General features: G+C 37.0%; 2 protein-coding genes across 5 annotated transcripts in view; one reads left to right on the top strand and one right to left on the bottom strand.

The window, feature by feature from the left end:
* SRSF11 (serine and arginine rich splicing factor 11) overlaps positions 1 to 2,774 on the bottom strand; it is a 46,261-nt gene extending 43,487 nt beyond the window's left edge. The window contains exon 1 of the mRNA XM_023549478.2: positions 2,682 to 2,774. The gene's annotated coding sequence lies outside the window, so the exon portion shown is untranslated. The remainder of the gene's footprint in view (positions 1 to 2,681) is intronic.
* Positions 2,775 to 2,867: 93 nt separating this feature from the next.
* The window catches only part of LRRC40 (leucine rich repeat containing 40), a 73,824-nt gene continuing 55,259 nt past the window's right edge, over positions 2,868 to 21,432 (top strand). For 2 of the 4 annotated variants that reach the window (XM_010591195.3, XM_003411237.4), the window contains exons 1-5: positions 2,868 to 3,055; positions 13,249 to 13,430; positions 14,020 to 14,093; positions 16,079 to 16,208; positions 18,458 to 18,581. In XM_010591195.3, coding sequence (XP_010589497.1) covers positions 2,905 to 3,055; positions 13,249 to 13,430; positions 14,020 to 14,093; positions 16,079 to 16,208; positions 18,458 to 18,581 — 661 coding nt within the window. In that variant the 5' untranslated portion in view covers positions 2,868 to 2,904. The remainder of the gene's footprint in view (positions 3,056 to 13,248; positions 13,431 to 14,019; positions 14,094 to 16,078; positions 16,209 to 18,457; positions 18,582 to 21,432) is intronic. The other 2 variants (XM_023549477.2, XM_023549476.2) reach the window with 2 other exon arrangements.

The following is a 21,432-nucleotide window of genomic DNA, read 5'->3' as shown; positions in this document are numbered from 1 at the left end:
ACAATTACCCATATTGCAGATGACGAAACTGAGGCTAAAAGGGGTTAAGAAACTTGCCCAAGGTCACAAGTGTTTATAAGGGGCACCACCAGGTATTTCATCCTAGGTCTGTTGCCAAGACCCTTCTTGTTAAGCACTGTAACTTGTGTTAAAAAAACAGGTTCTGTCTAGTTGAGTTCAACTTGACTCTGACTCATGCAAACCCCATGTGCATTAGAGTAGAAGTGCTCACTAGGGTTTTCAGTGGCTGATTTTTTTGGAAATAGATTACCAGGCCTTTCTTCCAAGGCACTTCTGGGTGGACTCAAACCTCCAACCTTTCAGTTAGCAGCCAAGCACGTAATGCTTGTACCACCCTGGGATGCCATGATTTGTACAGTGGCTTTTATTTCATAAATTTCAACTTGCTTTTATCCTGGGAACCATTTTAAGGGACAAATCAACTGTGTTTTTAAGGAGATTAGAGAAAAAACTTTTCTCTTTCATAGGAAACAACAGTCTACCTTTGAGGGGGAGGTAAATTGCCCAGATATCAAATTTTACAGTAGGTCTTTCCCTACAATGAGTTCGTTAAACATTTTTAAAAATAACCTTAATGTGTAATTTCCCTATTCAGTGTGCTTCCACTTGAAGTTAAATATTTCATTAATAATGTTTAATTATAATATTACATCAAAATATTGGTTTATTTTGTATAAGGGAAGCATATCCTGTTTAATGGCAAAATTCTGAAAAAATTCAGGTGGCCATATACTCTCAGTGAACGTCAATAAATACAGACATATGTAAGAATGTTACTAGTACATATCAACAGTACACTGTATATTCTATCTATGTAGTAAGTGCAGATGGAGCAAGCGATGGTGAAAAATACTACCTCATGCAATTAGGAAACTTAGACGATTCATCTTAATTTAAGGAGCCCCAGTAGCACAAACCCTGGTGTCACAGTGGTTAGGAGTTCAAATACTAACCAAAAGCTCGGCAGTTTGAATCCACTAGGTGCTCCTCAGAAACCCTTTGGGGCAGTTTCTGCTTTGTCCTATAGGGTCGCTGTGAGTCAGAATTGACTCAATGGCAACAGGTTTTGTTTTTGGTTTGGTGGTGAAGTGGTTAAGAACTCGGCTGCTAACCAAAAAGTTGGCAATTCTAATACAGTAGCCACTCCTTGGAAACTCTATGGGGCAGTTCTACTCTGTCTTATAAGGTTGCTATGAGTTGGAACTGACTCAAGGGCAGGGGGTTTTTGGTTTTTGAAGTTAACACTAAGAAGTAACTGCTGAAAATTTAACCCTTTACCCATTTGTAGCTATGAGACCTCTTGAAATTAAATTAAGGAAGCACACACAGTCTTTTTCTTTGGATGAAAGTAATGCCTTTGTTACTGATTTTTTTTTTTTTTTTTTTTGCCATAAACACAAATTTACATACTGCAGAGCAGTTCCTGTCAGGTTTTTTTTTTGTTTTTTTCCTTATGGCTAACTTTTGGTTTCATGAGTAAGAAAAACCTCTTAAATATCAAAATAAGACGTCTGCTATTAATTTTTTTTGCCTTTTAAAACCGCTCTTCCCATGCTTAGTAGGGTAATACTGGTACTATTCTGTTCACTTCTAGTGTAAAGGATTTTACATATCCAAGAAGAAAAAAAAAAGAGAAGAGGGTGTTAAAAACCACATTTTACAGGTATGAAGAACCTGGACTCATGCAAAACTGTGCAAGGCAGGATTTTTCAAAGGATGGTCATCCTGTCTTTCAAGTATCCTACCAACTCCCACCAGACTTGATGAAGATTCCGACGATATTTCCTGGTATGCACATGTTTTTTAAAACGAAATCGCTTCGAGCAAATTTGAGCATCCCAGAACCCAAGAACTAAAGAAGGAGAACTCCTCAAGATTTGCTGAATGAATCAACTAACGTATACGTTTCAGAGTGGGACTGTAACTTCCAGGCAACACCGACTCATTGAATGCAATTTTGATTTTCTCTTCCGAACTTAAGTCCAACCCCTCCGCCCCCGCCAGCAAGATTTAAAGGCAATTTTTATCTTCACTTAATTACTTCAAAAACCTTATGAGGTAGGAATTATTATCCCTAAACTAGTGAAAAAGAAGTGAACTGTAAAAGCGGTCGAGAAAATTGCCTAAATTTACAGTTCGTAAAGTATAGAAATAACTAGAATTCAAATTCACATCTCTAGGGCTCCAAAGCCCAAGCTGTTTACTCTAAAGTCGGTGCTTCCATGTGTCTTCCTAAATCGTGCAGTAGAAAAAATATTTATTAAATCCTACGCTTTTCTCCCCCCTTCTATGTTGCCAAGCCTTCTATTTCACACTATCTTCTGCGCTGGGCTATAAATTCAACACAACGACGGGGCAAGGTGCATAATTCTAGGAGTCAGAGTATAGGCTAGAAGAACAGGAAATCTGTTTTACTCCTCTACGTCTGAAAATCTAGCGCCACCACCACAAACGACAAACACAGGCTCTGGTCCAGAGAGGCTGCAAACCGCGCCCAGGTCTCAAGTTAAGGCCTGGGTTGAGGCCAGGCGAGGAGAGACGAGAGGGTTATCCTTTTCCCACATCCTCGCCAGGGCGGGAGCATGGAGAACGTTGGTGTCGCAGTAACAGGACACAACATACACTCTAAAGCCCGCCTTTTGCCCGTTAAACGCACTTACTTGAGCGAATTCCAGGACACAGGACCGGCACCGGCAACCGGAAGGCCTCCTCTGTCCTCCAGCTTCAGGCGCTCACGATGACGATCACTGGGCAGCGCCGCAAATAGCGAAGGCCCAGCGCTGGGCCACCAGCTCTGTGCACGCGGGAGGGGCGGGGCGCGCAGCGGCGCTTCCCTTAAGCGTCATGGGCTGGGCTGTCGCCTCTGAAAGCTGAGGTTTGAACATGTCGCGCCTGAAGGGAGCCGCGGGGCGGGATACCCGGGCAGGTTTCAGAACTGAGCCGAGGGACTGCACTACCTCAGTACCCCAGGGGCTGTTAAAGGCGGCTAGGAAGAGCGGCCAGTTAAACCTGTCTGGTAGGAACCTTAGTGAAGGTAAGATCCCTCTTCCTGTCAGAACCCCTGGCCCCAGTTAGCCTCCCTTTTCTCTGGCCATCTTTGTCTCAGGATCCTAGCCGGTATCGCTGCGCTCTAATCCAGGCTTTCATCACATTTCACCTGGCTTGGTCGTCCGGTTTCGATCCTCCTTCGCTTCAAAGTTTTCTGATCAAGGGACCCTGCTGGGATTATGGCCAAAATTTAAACGGGTAGCTTTCTGCGATTCTCTTAAGGGATAAACAACATAATGTGTAACTAGTTATCAGATGCTAGGCAAATTCTTTGTTTCTTCGGCCCTCAATTTATCCTCTCAATTTTAGAGGCTTGGACTGATCCCTAAGAGCACTTACCAACGCTAAAGTCTTATTTTAACTGCCCCTTTGTTAGCTCTGAGTGAATGCCAGATATTCTCTGCCGAGACGTTCTTCTGTATGCTACTGGACAGAGTCCTAATTAAAAGAATAATAAGTATATTTCCTAAACCGAGGCTCCGTATAGATGCAGTACAAAGTATTTGAATTTCAGGCCTTTCTGGAAAACCTGGTAAATACCATGAATGAATGACTAGACGCTCTTCTGATCATCTGTTGTGTAGGAAAAAGAGAGAATAGCATTCTTCTCTAATGTTTTCCTCTACTCATATTCAGGTTTTTAGACTATCTGTGATTAAAGCTTTCCATTTTCCTTCTAATATATCTAGTGATACTTTTTTACTATGCCATGTGTAAAGTACTTCATGCAAACAAATACTGGTTGAATGAATGAAAGGATATATATGACATAAAATCTCAGCTCTACCTTGAAGAGTTTTGTTTTTGTTTCTTTTTTAATCAATGGGAACATAGATGGAAACCCTGGTGGCGTAGTGGTTAAGTGCTACAGCTTCTAACCAAAGGGTCGGCAGTTCTAATCCGCCAGGCGCTCCTTGGAAACTCTTTGGGGCAGTTCTACTCTGTCCTATAGGGTCGCTATGAGTCGGAATCGACTCGACGGCACTGGGTTTTTTTTTTTTTTTTTTTGGTTTGGTGGGAACATAGATATTTAAAACTACAGATGTGCATATGCACTTGCCTTTCGCAAAGCCTGGAACACTTTTCCTGAGATACCTTCAAAAGGCTCACTTGTTTGCCTCCCTACGGGACTCTGCTTAGGGAGATTCTTCTTAACTACCCTATCTAAAAATACCATTACTGTGTCCTCTTATCTGTTAAATTATTTTAATAGCTTTTGTCACTGCCAGAATTTGTTGTTTGTTTGCTTATTGTTTTTGCCGTCCTCTAATTTGAATGTTAGTTCTAGGAAGTCAGTTCTTTGTTTTGTTCATATTCCTAGCACCTAAAATAGTGCTTGGTATATAACAGTTGCCCTCAAGTTGACTTCGACCTATGGCAGCCCCATGTGTGTCAGAGTAGAACTGTGTTCAATAGAGTTTTCAGTGGCTGTTATTTCAGAAGTAGATCCACAGGCCTTTTTCCGAGACACTCTAGGTGAACTTAAAACCCCAACTTTCTGGTTAGCAGTTGAGTGTGTTAACTTTTCACCACCTAGGGACTCCGATTAGTATATTAAAAACAACAACAAAAAAAACAAACCTGTTGCCATGAAGTCCATTCCGACTCATAGCGACCCTATAGGAGATGGTAGAACTGCCCCATAGGTTTCCAAGGAGCACCTGGTGGATTCAAACTGCGAACCTTTTGGTTAGCAGCTGTAGCTCTTAACCGCTATGCCACTAGGGTTTCCTGGGCAGTTAGTACATAGTCAAACCCAGTGCCCTCGAGTCGATTCAGACTCATATTTGTGGACGGAATAAGGAAATGAATGAATATTCCCAAATGCTAAATGGTGTATGTGTTGGAGTATACTTACAGACTGGACCCAGGTGATTTAGTCTATTAAAGTTTTAGGAAGCAAATGAGTTTTGACTCAACTCCATGACAACACGATCAGGGCTATTTAGGTTATTACACTATAAATAGCCCAACACAATACCCAGCACATCCTAGGAACTCCATAAATGATCTTGAATGAGTGAATACACAGTATTTCACAGGAGGGAAAAGATGTAAATTTGAGAGATTTGTGGTATTTGTAGTTTATATATTTGTACATTTTTTCAGTGTCATTTGAAAAAGCTGATTATTTTTAATGGCTGTCTAATATTCTATCATATGACTACTATAATTTACTTAAACATTCCAGTATTGTCAACATTTTTTAAGGCATCATTTTGAGTGTCAGTTCCACAATTTATTTAGAAAGGTGTACCGAAAACAGAAATAACTGTTAATAATCAACTTCAAGAAAGAATATTGTAAATATTCTGGAAATTTTAAGTGACAGCTCATTTTATGAGCAGCAACATGAAATATATTACCCCTTGGGTTCAATATAAATATTGTAGCTTTTTTTCATTGAACCAGATAAAATCAAGATTGCATAGAAAAAGAAGCATTAATTGTTGTTCTGTGGTTGCCTGACCAGGGCAGAACAATAATATAGGAATATTTCTGTATGATTCATCAGAAACTGAAGAAGAGTCAAAGGTGTCAGAGTATGGAACAAAACCAAAACCCAAACCCAGTGCCTTCGAGTCGATTCCGACTCATAGCAACCCTATAGGACAGAGGTAGAACTGCTCCATAGAGTTTCCAAGGAGCACCTGGTGGATTCGAACTGCCAACCCTTTGGTTAGCAGCCATAGCACTTAACCACTACACCACCAGGGTTTCCATGGAACAAAAGAATGCTGTAAATTCTAAAGAAGCCACACTGTTGAAATGGCAGGAAAAGTGGTTAAGTAGATAATTTGTTAAACATGCCAATTAAATTAGCTTGGAAACAATATTATTTGAGAGAGAAATTTTTTTCCCCTTTCTATTTATTTATTGCTCTTTAAGTGAAGGTTTACAGTTCAAGTTAGTTTCTTATACAAAAATTTATACATACATTGTAAATGTGACCCTAGTTGCTCTTCCTATAGTGTGACAGCACACTCCTCCTTTTCACCCCGGATTTCCATGTCTCTTCAACCAGCTTCTGTCCGTTTTTGTCTTCTCATCTCACCTCTGGACGGGAGCTGCCCATTTAGTCTAATGTATCTACTTGAGCTAAGAAGCACTGTCTCTACAAGTATCATTTTATGTCTTATAGTCCAGTCTAATCTTTGTCTCAAGAGTTGGCTTTGGGTATGGTTTCAGTTATGGGCTAACAGAGAATCCAGGGGCCATGTCTTCCAGGGTCCATTCAGTCTCAGTCAGACCATTAAGCCTGGTCTTTTTATGTGAAATTGAGTTCTGCACCCCACTTTTCTCCTGCTCTGTCAGGGACTTTCTATTGTGTTCCCTGTCAGGGCCGTCATTGGTGGTAGCTGGGCACCATCTAGTTCTTCTAGTCTCAGGCTGATGGAGTCTCTGGTTTATGTGGCCCTTTTTGTCTCTTGGGCTAATATTTTCTGGTGTCTTTGGTGTTCTTCATTCTCCTTTGCTCCAGCTGAGTTGGGACCAATTGATGCGTCTTAGATGGCTACTCGGTAGTTTTTAAGACCCAGACACCACTCACCAAAGTGGGATGCAGAACATTTTTTAATAAACTTCATTATGCCAGTTGACCTAGAAGTCCCCGAAACCATGGTCCCCAGACCCCCACCCCTGCTACTCTGTCCCTTGAAGTGTTTGGTTGTATTCAGGAAACTTCTTAGCTTTGGTTTAGTCCAGTTGTGCTGACTTCCCCTGTATTGTGTGTTGTTCTTCCCTTCACGTAAGATAATTCTTGTCTACCGTCTAGTTAGTGAATGGCCCTCTCTCTCCCTCTCTATCCTTGTAACCATCAAAGAATGTTTTCTTCTGTGTTTAAACCTTTTCTGGAGTTCTTATAATAGTGGTCTCATAAAATATTTGTCCTTTTGTGACTAACTAATTTCATTCAGCATAATGTCTTCCAGATTCATATGTGTTATAAGATGTTTCGAGAATTCTTCATTGTTCTTTATTGTTATGTAATATTCCATTGTGCGAATATACCATAATTTGTTTACCATTCGTCTGTTGATGGGTACCTGGGTTGTTTCGATCTTTTTGTTATTTTGAAAAGTGCTGTAGTGAACGTGAGCAGGCATATATCTATTAGTGTAACGGCTCTTATTTCTCTAGGATATATTCGAAGGAGTGGGATTGTTGGATCCTATGATAGTTCTATTTATAGCTTTTTAAGGAAGCACCGAATCAATTTCCAAAGTGGTTGCACCATTTTACATTCCCACCAACAGTGTATAAGTGTTCCAGTTTCTCCACAACCTCTCCAGCATTTATTGTTTTGTGTTTTTTGGATTAATGCTAGCCTTGTTGGGGTGAGATGGTATCTCATTGTGGTTTTGATTTGTTTTTCTCTAATGGCTAATGATCGTGAACGTTTCCTCATGTATCTGCCTGTTCATATCCTTTGCCCATTTTTTATTTGTGTTGTCTTTTTGTTGTTAAGATTTTGCAGTACCTTGTAGATTTTACAAATTAGATGCTGATCAGGTTTGTTGTAGCGAAACATCTTTTCCCGGTCTGTAGGTTGTCTTTTTACTCTTTTTGGTGAAGTCTTTTGATGAGCATAAGTGTTTGATTTTTAGAAGCCCCCTAGTTTCTCATCTGGTGTTTGTGCATTGTTAGTTATGTTTTGTATTCTGTTTATGCCATATATTAGGGCTCCGAGCATTGTCCCTATTTTTTCTTCCATGATCTTTATCATTTTAGATTTTATATTTAAGTCTTTGATCCATTTTGAGTTAGTTTTTGTGCAGGGTATGAGGTATGGGTCTTGTTTCATTTTTTTGCTGATGGATATCCAGTTATGCTGGCATCATTTGTTAAAGAGACTGTCTTTTCCCCAATTAATGGGCTTTGAGCAGTTGTCAAATATCAGCTGGTTATACGTGGATGAATTTATGTCTGGATTCTCAGTTCTGCTCCATTGGTCTACGTATCTGTCGTTATACCAGTATCAGGCTGCTTTGACTACTGCCGTAGTCTAATAGGTTCTGAAGTCAGGTAGTGTGGGGCCTCTCACTTTGTTCTTTTTCTTCAGTAATGCTTTCCTTATCGGGGCCTCTTCCTTTCCATATGAAATGGGTAATTTGTTTCTCTGTCTCAGTAAAAAATGTCATTGGAATTTGGATTGGAATTGCATTGTATCTGTAGATTGTTTTGGATAGAATTGACATTTTCACTATGTTGCTTCTTCCTATGCATTAGCAAGGTTTCTTTTTCCACTCACTTAGCTAGTGTGTCTTGTCGTTTTCTTTTTATAGGCCTTTTATGTCTCTGGTTAGATTTATCCTTAAGTATTTTCCCTTCTTGAGGGAGTATTGTAAATGCTATTGATGTGGTGATTTCTTCTTAGAAGTTCTCTTTGTTGGTGTAGAGAAATCCAACTGATTTTTGTATGTTTATCTTGAATCCTGATAATTTGCTGAAATCTTCTGTTAGTTCCAGTAGTTTTCTTATGGGTTCTTTGGGGTTGTCTTTCTATAAGATGATGTCATCTGCAAATAGAGATACTTTTTCTTCTTCCTTACCAATTTGGATGCCCTTTATTTCTTTTTCTAGCCTAATTGCTCTGGCTAGGACCTCTAGCACAATGTTGAGTAAGAGTGGTGATAAATGGCATCCTTGTCTGGTTCCCATTTGGGAGAGAAATATGGATGTAAGGTTATCTTTCCTTATCTTGAAGAGAGGGGTTTGGTTAGTTTCCACTTGTGGAATTAAGTACCTGAATCTAGGGCTCCTAGGCCTCAAGAAGGCATGACATCTGTTTTAGCGTAATAAGAGTTTACCTTATTCAGTTTATACTATTTGTGATGACAATAAAAAGTGTAACACAAACCATATGTTTACTAGAGCTTTAACTAATCTTTAAATCTGTATAAACCATGTTCTGATTTACTCTGTAACTTGATTCTGTATCTTGACTGCTGGTTGTCTGAATGGAATTCATTGTGATATTTCTAAACAAGTAATTAGAATTAACCAGCCAGAGTATCCAGATTATTTTAATAATAAATAATTCCAGAAAAAAAAAAAATGCTTCCAGGTGAGTAGATTTGTCAAAACAAGCTAATCCTTAAGACAATTCTTAGAAATGGAAGCAAAAAGAAAGTGCCTTAATCTGTTTTTAATGACAAAACCTTGAGGTGAACGTTTAATTTTTAGTGTATGAAATCCAAGGAGGTCTACTTGTGTGGATTATAAAACAAGGAAGTAGATAATTGAAAAATCCCATTCCTGTTTCTTGATCCATTAAAATAGTAGTTTTCTAAACTTCATTGTCTTGATTTTTTGTGATGTATATCAAACTTATTTATTATGAATTCCAGTTATTTTAAAAATTGCTTAATGAATTAGGGCAAATATAAATATGAATTGAGAAGTGAATGTCATCTGTCAAAAATGTTGTCCCAGAAAAAATACAAAGGGTGAAGAATGGCGTTACAGTTTCGGTGAGGTATATAATATTTACTGTAAAGCTGAATGTACTCTCAAGTTGGAGCAAGAAATTCAGATGTATTTTTCTTTCAAAGAGATTGGTAAAAATGTTTCCCTTTCATTTCTTAAATCTTTTATTTTCCTTATAGTATTCTCACTGGGGAAACCCTGGTGGCATAGTGGTTAAGGGCTCCGACTGCTAACCAAAAGGTCGGCAGTTCGAATCCACCAGGCACTCCTTGGAAACTCTGTGTCTTATAGGGTCACTATGAGTTGGAATTGACTCAACAGCAACAGGTTTGGTGTTTTTTTTTTTTTTTTTTTTTTTAATTCTCATTGGACTTCAGGAGAGAACAGTTCCCTTTATGCTTTCTAACCTAACACTGGTTTTCTAACCCACAAAGATATACCCTTTGAATCAACTTCAAGCTGCAACTGAGTTGTTTTTGTTAGTTGCTGTCGAACTGAATTAATGCCTTCCATATAATTCTTTAACTTTCCTCTGGTGTGTGTATATATATTTTTCTTATTAAACTTTAAAGAGAATTGAAAGTGACACTGCAGTTTGTGGTTTGTCATTATGGAGGCTCTTGGTCCTCGGGTGGTATAAGAGGTTTGCTCTTGACTACTAACATAAAGGTTGGCGGTTTGAACCCACCCAGCAATGCTGCAGAAGAAAGGCCTGGCAGTCTGCTTCCATAAAGATTACAGCCAAGAAAACCCAATGAAGAGGTTCTACCCTGCAACACATGAGGCCACCATGAGTCGAGCCAACTTGGTGGCAATGAGTTTGGTTTGTTTTTTTTTTTTTGGCTTTATTTAGTGTACAGAGGCTATTGTGGTCATGAATAAACTACTATGAAGAAAATTGAAATGTTTTCCATGGAGCTTTTCCTGGTCCTTCACATGGTACCTTATTTCTTGGCTCATGCTTTTGAAGTGCTCATAATTAGATAGACAGTTCAGTGGATGTTGGATAGACTTATAAAATATTACCCTACACCCAGTATATAGCATTTTTGTATTACTGTTGTTGGATGCTAGCATTCAAGTGATAATAAGGCCCTCTCATTTAATCAAAAAGGAAATTGGGGACTAGGGATACTAGGTTACTGGCCAGTTTGATTAGTTGGACAGCTTAAGCCAGAGCCTTAGATTTCTGACTCTTAGGTCAACGGTCTATCCATGATGTAATACTGTGTATCATAGTTTTAATATTTATCGTTTTTTAGAAGACAGGAGTTGACTAGGATACAGACCTTAATAGAAATGATGATTTTCTGCCTTAAGGAAACAATTACTACTGTATACCTTGAGTGATCAAGTGGTATATCTGTGTAGCTGGTCAAAACAGTCAAAAAATATTTTTAGATCACATGTTTTATTGTGCCTATAGCTTAATGACTATACATTTTTATCCCTCCATGTAAATTTTTAAATTAATATAACGAAAAAAAATTCCATAGTAATTTTTTTTATATTTGCAATACATATTGAAATTCATTTTTACTTAACAGTTTCTGTCTTATAGTTTGGTAAACTACTTTTAGAAAGATTCCACAGAAATCCTCAATAATTAAGATCATATTTATACCTTTTAGTTGTTCTGCAGATTTTTATAAGTGGCAAAGATGACATGAATCTTGATGCTATGAGCTCTAGAGCAAATTGGGATACAACGATTAGTGAAGAATGACCAATAAGTCATTGCCTAGGGAAAAGCAAATTGGTACCTGTCCAATAAAAGTATATCAGCAGTTCTCCATCCATTGATAGTTCCCACTGATTTTGTTAACAAAAATATATGAATAGTAATGATAAAATGTTAACATTCATTTAGTGTGATTGATGGGTACCAGGTGTCTGTATTGTGTCCTGTATCAATGTCTCTTGCTCCTCACCTTCCTTTCCCCAAAAGAGGCAATTTGTTAGATTGTTATTTAAGTGTAATCACCTCTATGTACCAAAATTTAGGTGTTAGAGAAAAATGTGTGCAAAAATTATCTACATATCTTCTTTTGAAGCAGAATTAAGCATATCAGATAGTTTCTTCCATACATATTCTTTTTCTATTTTGTATTGTCTTTTTTGTTCTGGAGCCTTTTGTTGGTGATGACACAAAACTATATGGCACACTCTTTTATTAAAAACAGTAACATTGATTTTTAGTCAGATACATTAAATGTCCCCATTTCTACTGATTTCTTTGGTGTCAAGTTCACATGGCAATTGCTAGGTTGGTCTGTGTTTGTCATTTCTACTGACCCATCCATACCTATACACCAAAATAATAAATATAATAATAACAAATTTTATGGTGCTACCGTTCTCAAGAGTTGAAAAGAGTGAAGTTTTTGTTTTGCTTTGCTTTAAAAATAAGCCTCCATCACAAAGAGAAACACAGGTTGATTCACAGTCTGTGTATTTATATTTGCTGGAGATTCAGTGGTAGGAGAACAGAGAAGTGGAGAGTACCTGATCAGGGAGAAAAAGTGAAAGAGAGGTCTTATATTTTATCCTCATATGAATATAGATACCTCGTTTTTTGTTTTTTGTTTGGAACAAGTGTAAGTCACATCTTAGGAACTTTGCTTCTGTAAAACCATTCTAATCAGATTACACATCCTAAATTTTACTTCAGCGTTCTAAACCTGAAACTTTGACCACACCTTTCCATTTCATCTCTGATGGTTTGGAAATGATATACAGTGGCAGTGGACTATAACCGATGATGGCCGTGCTCACAATTTTAAATCATACCTCTGTGTAGTCATATTTTAATCAAGGAATTGAAGACTTTTTAAAAAATAGTTTTGCTGCAACATACTAACTAGTAGCTTTTGGAGCTTCAAGTTTTACAGTGACAACATGGACTGACCCTGTTCAATTTATATAGTCTTATTTGCCATGTTACAGGAATTGCTGTCATTTGCTTCCTAGAATAACACAATGTTGTATAGTGTAGTAAGAAATAAAATTGTGTAGCAGGGAAAATACAACAGAGTAGCTACCAGAGTCAGATATTCTTCCTAAATATTATCTAAGAGTGATGGTAATATAGCATTACTAGAATTTGAATCCCATTTTCTGCTACTTAGTAGCTGTATAACCTGGGGCAAATTATATTCTCTCTGTGCCGCATTTTTCTCATCTATAAGATGGGTGTAGTTATAGTACATACTACTTCACAGAGTTATTATAAGGTTTAAATGGGTTAGTATGTTAGAAGATTGCCTGATATTTTTGTGTTAGCTATTTTTTTTTATTATTAGCTATTTTTATTATTACCAGCCCTCTCTCAGTCTTAGTGTATATTTCTGTTACAAAAGTTATGCCATTACATTATAAATGTTGATTTCCATGCCGTCTTCATCATTCTGTTAGCTCCAGGGTAGAGTCCATGTTTTATTTGCTTTGTATGTTTACCACAATGGGCCATGCAGAATGCATACCTAATGTAGTTGAATGAAGTTGAAAAGTGTGATCTATTATGTAAAATGCATATTACTTATTTGGTTCTTTTAAATAAACTTGCATTCTGATCTAGCCTTAGTTCATTGCTGTTTGATTTATTGACAATTTTAAAAAAATGTTTTCAGTAACATGAATTCTTTCAGTAGATAAGCAATGATGTTTTAAATCACTATTATCAGAGTATATCACTTAATATCTCACTTCTTGTTTTCATCTTTTTTGTGGGGGTGGTGATGGTGGAAATAGTGCCTCAATGTGTCTGGAGAATAAATGTGGATATCCCTGAGGAAGCTAATCAGAATCTTTCATTTGGTGCTACTGAACGATGGTGGGAGCAGACGGATTTGACCAAACTAATCATATCAAACAATAAACTTCAGTCAATTACAGATGACCTCAGACTCCTGCCTGCACTAACTGTTCTTGATGTAAGTTGACTGATAATAAATACGTATCATTAGTTTAAGAGACTCCAAAAGTAAATTTAGACTTCGATAAGCAGAAAACCTTCAAAGTTCAATTGGTAGAATGCAAGGGAAAAAAAGGCATAGCATAATGGTTAGAAGTGCAGAATCAGTGAAAACACCAGGGTTTAACTTCTAACTTTATCAACTTGAAAACAGCTTGAGTCTGTGAAGATAAAAACGTTCCCTTCTTCCTTTTCATATATATTTTTTTGTACGTGTTGGCAAAAAGCATACCACGAGTGCTGTTGTTAGTTCCTAAACCCCTCATCTCTCATTTGAAGTAAAAATTTCACCCAATGAGGTACATTTTTTTTTAACTGTAATATTTAAAATTGATGACTTATAGTTTCATGATTTCTGAACAGCAGTTTTGTCACGTTCAAACTCCTTTCATCTTCTATAGGCAGAACTAATTACCAGTAGTAGTCCAACTCGTTACCAGTGAGTTCAAATAACAGAATTATTGTTGAAGAATTTGGTCCAATACAAAATACAAATATTGTTAATTATAAGAGTGAGAATTTTGACTTTGTCTTTTAATGATTTTTAGATACATGATAATCAGTTGACATCCCTTCCTTCTGCTATAAGAGAGCTAGAAAATCTTCAGAAACTTAATGTCAGGTAAATTTTAAGCTTACTTATTTCTACTATTGCTATTTTAAGAATGTAAATCTAATATTCTTTAAATGTTTTTTCTAGCATAAGAAAACACCTTCATATTATCTCTGAAAGCATTTAAAGCAGAGTAAGAATTTTAAGTTTTAAATCACATATTATTTTTGGTTTTAGAATTCTCTACATGTTTTCTGGTCTTGTGAATTTAGGGCCGGTTGATTTTTTTAAAAAAATACTTTTTCTTTCATTTTTATGGAATACTTTTTAGTGGTTCTTATTTTAGAAAACATCTTTTTTGACATCTCAAATTTTAAGTTACATTCATCTTCTAAAAGATATCTAAGTGTTTTTGTTGATAATGAAAAATTTTGTAGTTTTTATATTAGTAGTTTTTAGACTTTTCCAAGGGTTCCTCGGGTTCCATGGATTTGCTTCTAATGCTGTTATGGACAGGCACATCAAAGGCCAGGTGTCTAGGCTCTAGGTGACTGTTTCTGCCCCCAATACACACTTAGATTTTCAATAAAGATTGACTTTGTCTTCTCTGTATTATACACTGGGGGATTAGGAAAGATTTTATTTAGGAAAAAAAAGGTTTAAATGCTTTAAACATAGTTTGAAAAACCTTGGCTTATAAAGTAGATATATTGCAGACCTAACAGTCAAATCTCAATGTCCTGGAGGCGAGTTAACTGGTTTGAGGGAAAACAGTCCCTCAAATAACAGTTCTCATTTGATGAAAAACTTCACAGTACCATAAATCAGCAAAAATATCTATACATAAAATGGTGCTAATTGTTTAGAGCTGTCAGAACTTCTTTCCTTTCCAAGTCAGAGCTACACGTGTGGCCTGCAAAGGCAAGATCGGATAAGGCTGAGAAGAGAGGGAGCATGAAGTGGATGTGGCTTTAGTTTTAGATTCTAACACTTTGACCCAAAAACCAAACCCATTTCCTTAGAGTCGATTCCGACTCATAGCAGCCCTATAGGACAGAGCAGAACTGCCCCTCGGGTTTCCAAAGAGGGGCTGGTAGATTTGAACTGCCGACCTTTCGATTAGCAGATGTTGCTCTTAACCGCTGTGCCACCAGGACTGCCCAACTAGATCCCTATTAAAAATTTCAGCTAAGTGATAGACAGTAGTAAACAACTTGTAACGACTTTTAGTGGTTCTTATTTTAGAAGATATCTTGGCTTTTTTGTTCCAACTAACTGTATTTTAATGTAATTTAGGGTCATTGTAAGCCCACCCCACCATGCCCCATTTTTTTTCCTGCTATTTGTGAACTGTATGTGGCATGAAAATAGAGGGTAGTTGATAGGTGAATAGTTAAGCTGGGATAAACCTAAAAACACATTCTGCAGTCTCTTAATTTTCATCCTCAGTGAATTGAGACTTCCCTTGAACCGGGGTGCTGAATATATTAACAGAAGGGCTGAGTTTTTTGAAAAGTTAAGGCCAAGTACAAAAAATAATGAAGTGGCATATTACATCCAACTCGATATGCCATGTTCTAAAACAGAAATAGCTATTTGTGCCTTCAGTACTAAGTTTAGAACCTAATGCCCGCATAAAATGTGACTCCATTGTAGTGTGTACGTACATATGTTTTTGTCAAAATTCTAAAAGTCGCATAGGATTAAGAGTTTAGTTTGTTCTTTCACATTACACAAAAAATCAAGAATTGAGTATAAGCAACCGATCGCAAATTCACAAATTATTTCTGTTTGATTTAAAGCCTTTTTTTCTTCCCTCCCTCCCTTTCTTCTTTCATTTTTCTTTGAAATTATTAATTTGATTACTCTAGATTACCGTCATTTTCATGAGTGTATACTTTTGGGGTGTGAAGTTTGATAAGTACTTAAAAATTAGTAATCGTATTTCATTTCTTAAATGAGCCCATGTAGTTGGTTAGCAAAAATGCCTCTATGACTTTGATAAATATTGTATTATCACCAAATTATTCAACTTTTATTTTATCAACCAATAGCCATAACAAACTGAAAATACTCCCAGAAGAAATTACAAATCTAAGAAACCTGAAGGGCCTGTATCTCCAGCATAATGAACTAACTTGCATACCAGAGGGATTTGAACAACTCTCCAGTTTAGAAGATTTAGTAAGTTGTGGTTTTCCAATTTTTATGTAATTTAGGGCTGGTGAGATTTCTCATCAGACTGAGGAATCAAATCCTAGGAACTTGGACAGTTGAGTTTATAACTAGCTTATCAGAAACTTAATTTGAATTAGATTGCTAAATTAGCAATTTGAGATTTCTTGTTATTAAATCAATTTAAGTTTTAATTCAGGAATAGGGTTGGGGAAAGGGCAGTGAGGATGACTTTGTTATTCAGAGGCTTTTACAGCATAGCAGGGTAGAGGAAGTTGTCTTTAGCATATAGCAATTCTCTTTTCTATACCCAGTTTCATTTTCTCCCTTGAGGCATCTCTTGCCTTGTTTTCTGAGTACTACAAGGCCTGCCTTTTCTTCCCTATTTCCCAAAATGGCCACATTTCCTGGCAAAATTTTCATTTTGTTTCTATTAAATAGAAATAACTGTAAAGCAATAAAAATATTATTTCAATCATATTTTTAAGAATAATAGGAGCCCTGGTGGCACAGTGGTTAAGTGTTGGACTGCTAACTGGAAGGTTGGCAGTTTGAACCTACCAGCCACTTTGTGGGAGAAACATATGGCAGTCTGCTTCGGTAAGGATTTACGTACAGTCTTAGAAATGCTGTGGGGCGGTTCTATGCTGTCGTATAGGGTTGCTGTTGTTGTTAGGCGCCGTCAAGTTGGTTCCCACTCATAGTGACCCTGTGTACAACAGAACAAAACACTGCCCAGTCCTGTGCCATCCTCACAGTCATTGTTGTTCTTGAGTCCATTGTTGTGGCCACTGTGTCAGTCTGTCTCATCGAGGGTCTTCCTCTTTTTTGCTGACCCTCTACTTTGCAAAGCATGATGTCCTTCTCCAGGGACTGGTCCCTTCTGATAACATGTCCAAAGTATGTGAGACAGAGTCTCGCCATCCTTGCTTCTAAGAAGCGTTCTGGCTGTACTTCTTCCGAAAGAGATTTGTTTGTTCTCCTGGCAGTCCCTGGTATATTTGATATACTTCACCAGTACCATAATTGAAACGCTTCAAATCTTCTTTGGTCTTCCTTATTCACTGTCCAGCTTTCACATGCATATGAGGTGATTGAAAATACCATGGCTTGGGTCAGGCACACCTTAGCCCTTAAACTGACATCTTTGCTTTTTAAACTTTAAAGGGGTCTTTTGTAGCAGGTTTGCTCAATGCAATGGGTCTTTTGATTTCTTGACTGCTGCTTCCATGGACATTGATTGTGGATCCAAGTAAAATGAAATCGTTGACAACTTCATGAGTTGTCATGAATAGGAATTGATTTGATGGCAATGGGTATCAAGAATGGGTATAAAAACAATAGACGCTTTACTTTGTGGTTTATTTATCTCAAGTAGTTTTTGTTCCCCTAATACATATAAGAAACTAAGGCTTATAAAAGAAAAGTAAGTTATATGAAGGCATGCAACTAAAAAATAACAAAGCCAGGATTTGAACATAAGTCATTTGGAGCCCATCATGTATCCTTTTTGTTTTCACTTAATCACAAAAAGAGTAGGATTCCACTATGTGGTATCCCCATCTAAAAGGCTTTAGCTGTATTATATCAAAAAGATTAATGATCTGTGAAATTGTCAATGAGTGTAACTTATAAAACTCAACACCTTTGAAGTTTTGTCTTTTTTAATGTTGCCATTCCTTCAAAGTTGTGAAATGTGGAATACCCTTTAGAGAGATAGAGAGAAGAGAGATACCATTCAATTGACTGATTCATGACGACCTCTTGTACAACAGAACAAAATGTTGTTTAATCCTAAGTCATCCTCGTGATTGCTGGAATGTTCAAGTCCGTTGTTGAGGTTATTGTGCCAAAAATCTCACCGAGGGCCTCCCTTGCTCTTGTTGGCCCTCTGCTTCACGCAAATGATGTCCTCTGCTAGCAATTGATCCCTCCTGATGACGTGCCCAAAGCAAGGAATACAGACAGTGCCTTTTTGTGATATATAAGGTTTGCATTGACTAATACTCGGTAGTAGATCATCAGGCCCTGCTTTCTAGTCGGTGTTAGTCCGGAAGCTCCATTGAAACCTGCCCATCATGGCTGACCTGGCTGGTATTTGAAATACCAAATACTGGTGGCATGGCTTCCAACATCATAGCGACATGCAAGCCACCACAGTATGATAAACTGATGGATGGGTGGTAGAAAATACCCCTTTAGGGACAATTTATTTATTTATCTGTTAATTCATTCATTCTTTCTCTCTCTTTTTAAAGGATCTTTCCAGCAATCGTCTTACAACTGTTCCTGTTAGTTTTTCTGCTCTGTCCAGTCTGGTGCGGCTCAATCTTTCCAGTAATCAGCTGAAGAGTTTGCCAGCAGAAATAAGTAGAATGAAAAGTAAATCTTCTCTATTTTTAAAAATATACAAATTTGAAATTGGTACTACTTACATTTAGAAAAATACTTTTTAACATAGTTACAGAGAAGTGATTGATTTTATGGTAATAAGTGCAAACAATAGCAACTAGTCAGATTTTTTCCAGACCATTATTATTTACCTGAGAAATCGATCAAGGTTTTGAGCCAGCCTTCCTTCATTCCTTTCTTCTACCCACATTCACCACGAAATTATTCCCCTCTCATCAGTGACAGTTTAGATAATGTTCGTATTTTATAGTGGTTATGTAATAGCAATAGCCTCCTGTGGTCTATTGTAACAACGTGAAGAGATAGTCTTTTTTTATCTGAGGGCCCAGATTGTCAGCACTTACTGAAAAATTAAAATGTCAAAGTTTAGTGGATTTGTATAAGTTTACTGTTGAAGTATCGTATTCAAATTATTGTAGAACTGATATTAAGAGATTAAAAATTATTAAGGTACATTTTGGTTATTTTTAAGTAAATATATTTCATCATTTTTCTTAGAGTCCAAAACTGTAGTGATTTTTTGTGTAAAGGCCAATTGTTATTATCTCTTGGTTGATGGCTATACTCCGTGTCAGCTGTAGACTATCAATTTGCCTTACCTTTGTTTTTTGCTAGTAAGGTCGCTTCATTTTTTAAACCTTTCTTCTGTAGAGGAAGCCATAGAAGTGATTTCCTGCAGTTGATTGCAAGATTATCATGGGGTGGATTTGTAAACTCTGTTGTTTTATTTTAGATTAATAGTTGTCATTTATGAGTAAATCTGTCATAAATTAAATCTGTCACAAAGCAGCTTTACCTGGGGAGCCTTTACCTGGATACCAACAATTAAAACTGCTTGTCTTTGCCATTTTTCAATAAAGATGCCAGAAACTACAGCTAAACATAAGACGTGATATCTAGAATGAGGATATAATATGAGAAGCATGGCCTTTTTTTCCTCCAAATAAATTGAGCAGTGATTTTTTGAGAGAGAAAACATATACAGAAATCAATAAAAATAAGTTTACAGCAGTTTTTATAATATACTTTATAATTAGCGATAAGATGTTTTCTGTCCCTCAGCCATGACAGTGATAGTTTTAAGGTCTCAGCATTAAGACATTTAGTTGTTATTTCACTACTAAGGACTAGGTTCTAAGAACAATGTCTTAGGTTTCTATGGTCTTTTATAATGCAAAATGGTTTTATGTATACTATTTTACCATCACAAGGGTTCTGTGAGTTTGTTGCGATCCTTATTATTTACATTTTAAAGATTCATAAACCTGGGCTTAGAAATTACATAATAAATTATAGAGCTAGGTCTTGAATCCTTTTTACTCTATTCCCATTGTTCCTTCTAGTACATACTGCTTGTATTCTCAATCAATATTCTTAAATGCAAGCAATTGCAAAAATTATAGTTTCTAACTTTATGATGAACTTTTCTTTATAAAATTTATTGGATTTGGAGTTGGTCAAATCATGATATTTTTTTCAATGCAAAGTCAAATAATATGTTATACTATTAATTAAAAGTAATACTAAACTGCATTTGTTCAAAAGCAGTTAGGTACTTCAAATACTAAAAGAAGGCAGTATGTTAACCCAGACTTAGATTACATTAAAGTTGACAGATTTAGAGTATAGGGGAAAAATGTAAAATGCATATTCCTTATTCAAATTAGATGATTGAGAGTAATTTTGTGGAAAATATATGGTGGCTATGGTAAGTGACACCACTTTTCTATTAGTTTTTCGTACTGTGATGCTGGAAGCTTTGCCACCTGTATTTCAAATACCAGTAGGGTCACCCATGGTAGATAGGTTTCAGCGGAGCTTCCAGACTAAGACAGACTAGGAAGACAGACCTGGTGATCTACTTCTAATAAAATTGGCCAGGGAAAACCTTGTGTCTAGCAGTGGAACATTGTTTGATACAGTGCCAGAAGATGAGCCCTTCGAGTTGGAAGACACTCAAAATACAACTGGTGAAGAGCTGCTTCCTCAAAGTAGAGCTGACCTTAATGACATGGATGAAGTCAAGTTTTGGGGACCTTCATATGCTGATGTGGCACTACTCAAAATGAGAAGAAACAGCTGCAAACATCTGTTAATAATAGGAACGTGGAATGTACGAAGTATGAATCTAGGAAAATTGGAAGCCATCAAAATGAAATGGAATGTTTAAAAGATCGATATCCCAGGCATTAGTGAACTGAAAAGGACTGGTATTGGCCATTTTGAATCAGACAAATCACGTTGTCCACTATGCCAGGAATGGCAAACTGAAGAGGAATGGTGTCACATTCATCATCAAGAAGAATATGTCAAGATATATCCTGAAGTACAAGGCTGTCAGTGATATAGTGATATACATAAACCTACAAGGAAAACCACTTAATATAACTATTCAAATATATGCACCGACCACTAATGCCAAAGATGAAGGAATTAAGATTTTTACTAACTTCTGCAGTTTGAAATTGATCAAGCATACAATCATGATGTGTTGATAATTACTGGTGATTGGAACGTGAAAGGTAGAAACATAAAGAAAGATCGGTAATTAGAAAACATGGCTTTGGTGATTGAAACAATGCTGCAGATCGCATGATGGAATTTTGCAAGACCAACGACTTATTCATTGCAAGTAACTTTTTCAACTGCGTAAACTATAACTATACATGTGGACCTCACCAGATGGAATACACAGGAATCAATTCAACTACATCTGTGGAAAGAGAGGATGAAGAAGCTCAACGTCATCAGGCAGAACAACAAGGAGCTGACTGCAGGACAACCATCAATTGCTCATATGTAAGTTCAAGTTAAAGCTGAA

Source organism: Loxodonta africana, chromosome 3, assembly GCF_030014295.1.
Source record: "Loxodonta africana isolate mLoxAfr1 chromosome 3, mLoxAfr1.hap2, whole genome shotgun sequence".
Classification (NCBI taxonomy): Eukaryota; Metazoa; Chordata; class Mammalia; order Proboscidea; family Elephantidae; genus Loxodonta; species Loxodonta africana.
This window is presented reverse-complemented; position numbering and strand designations above follow the sequence as displayed.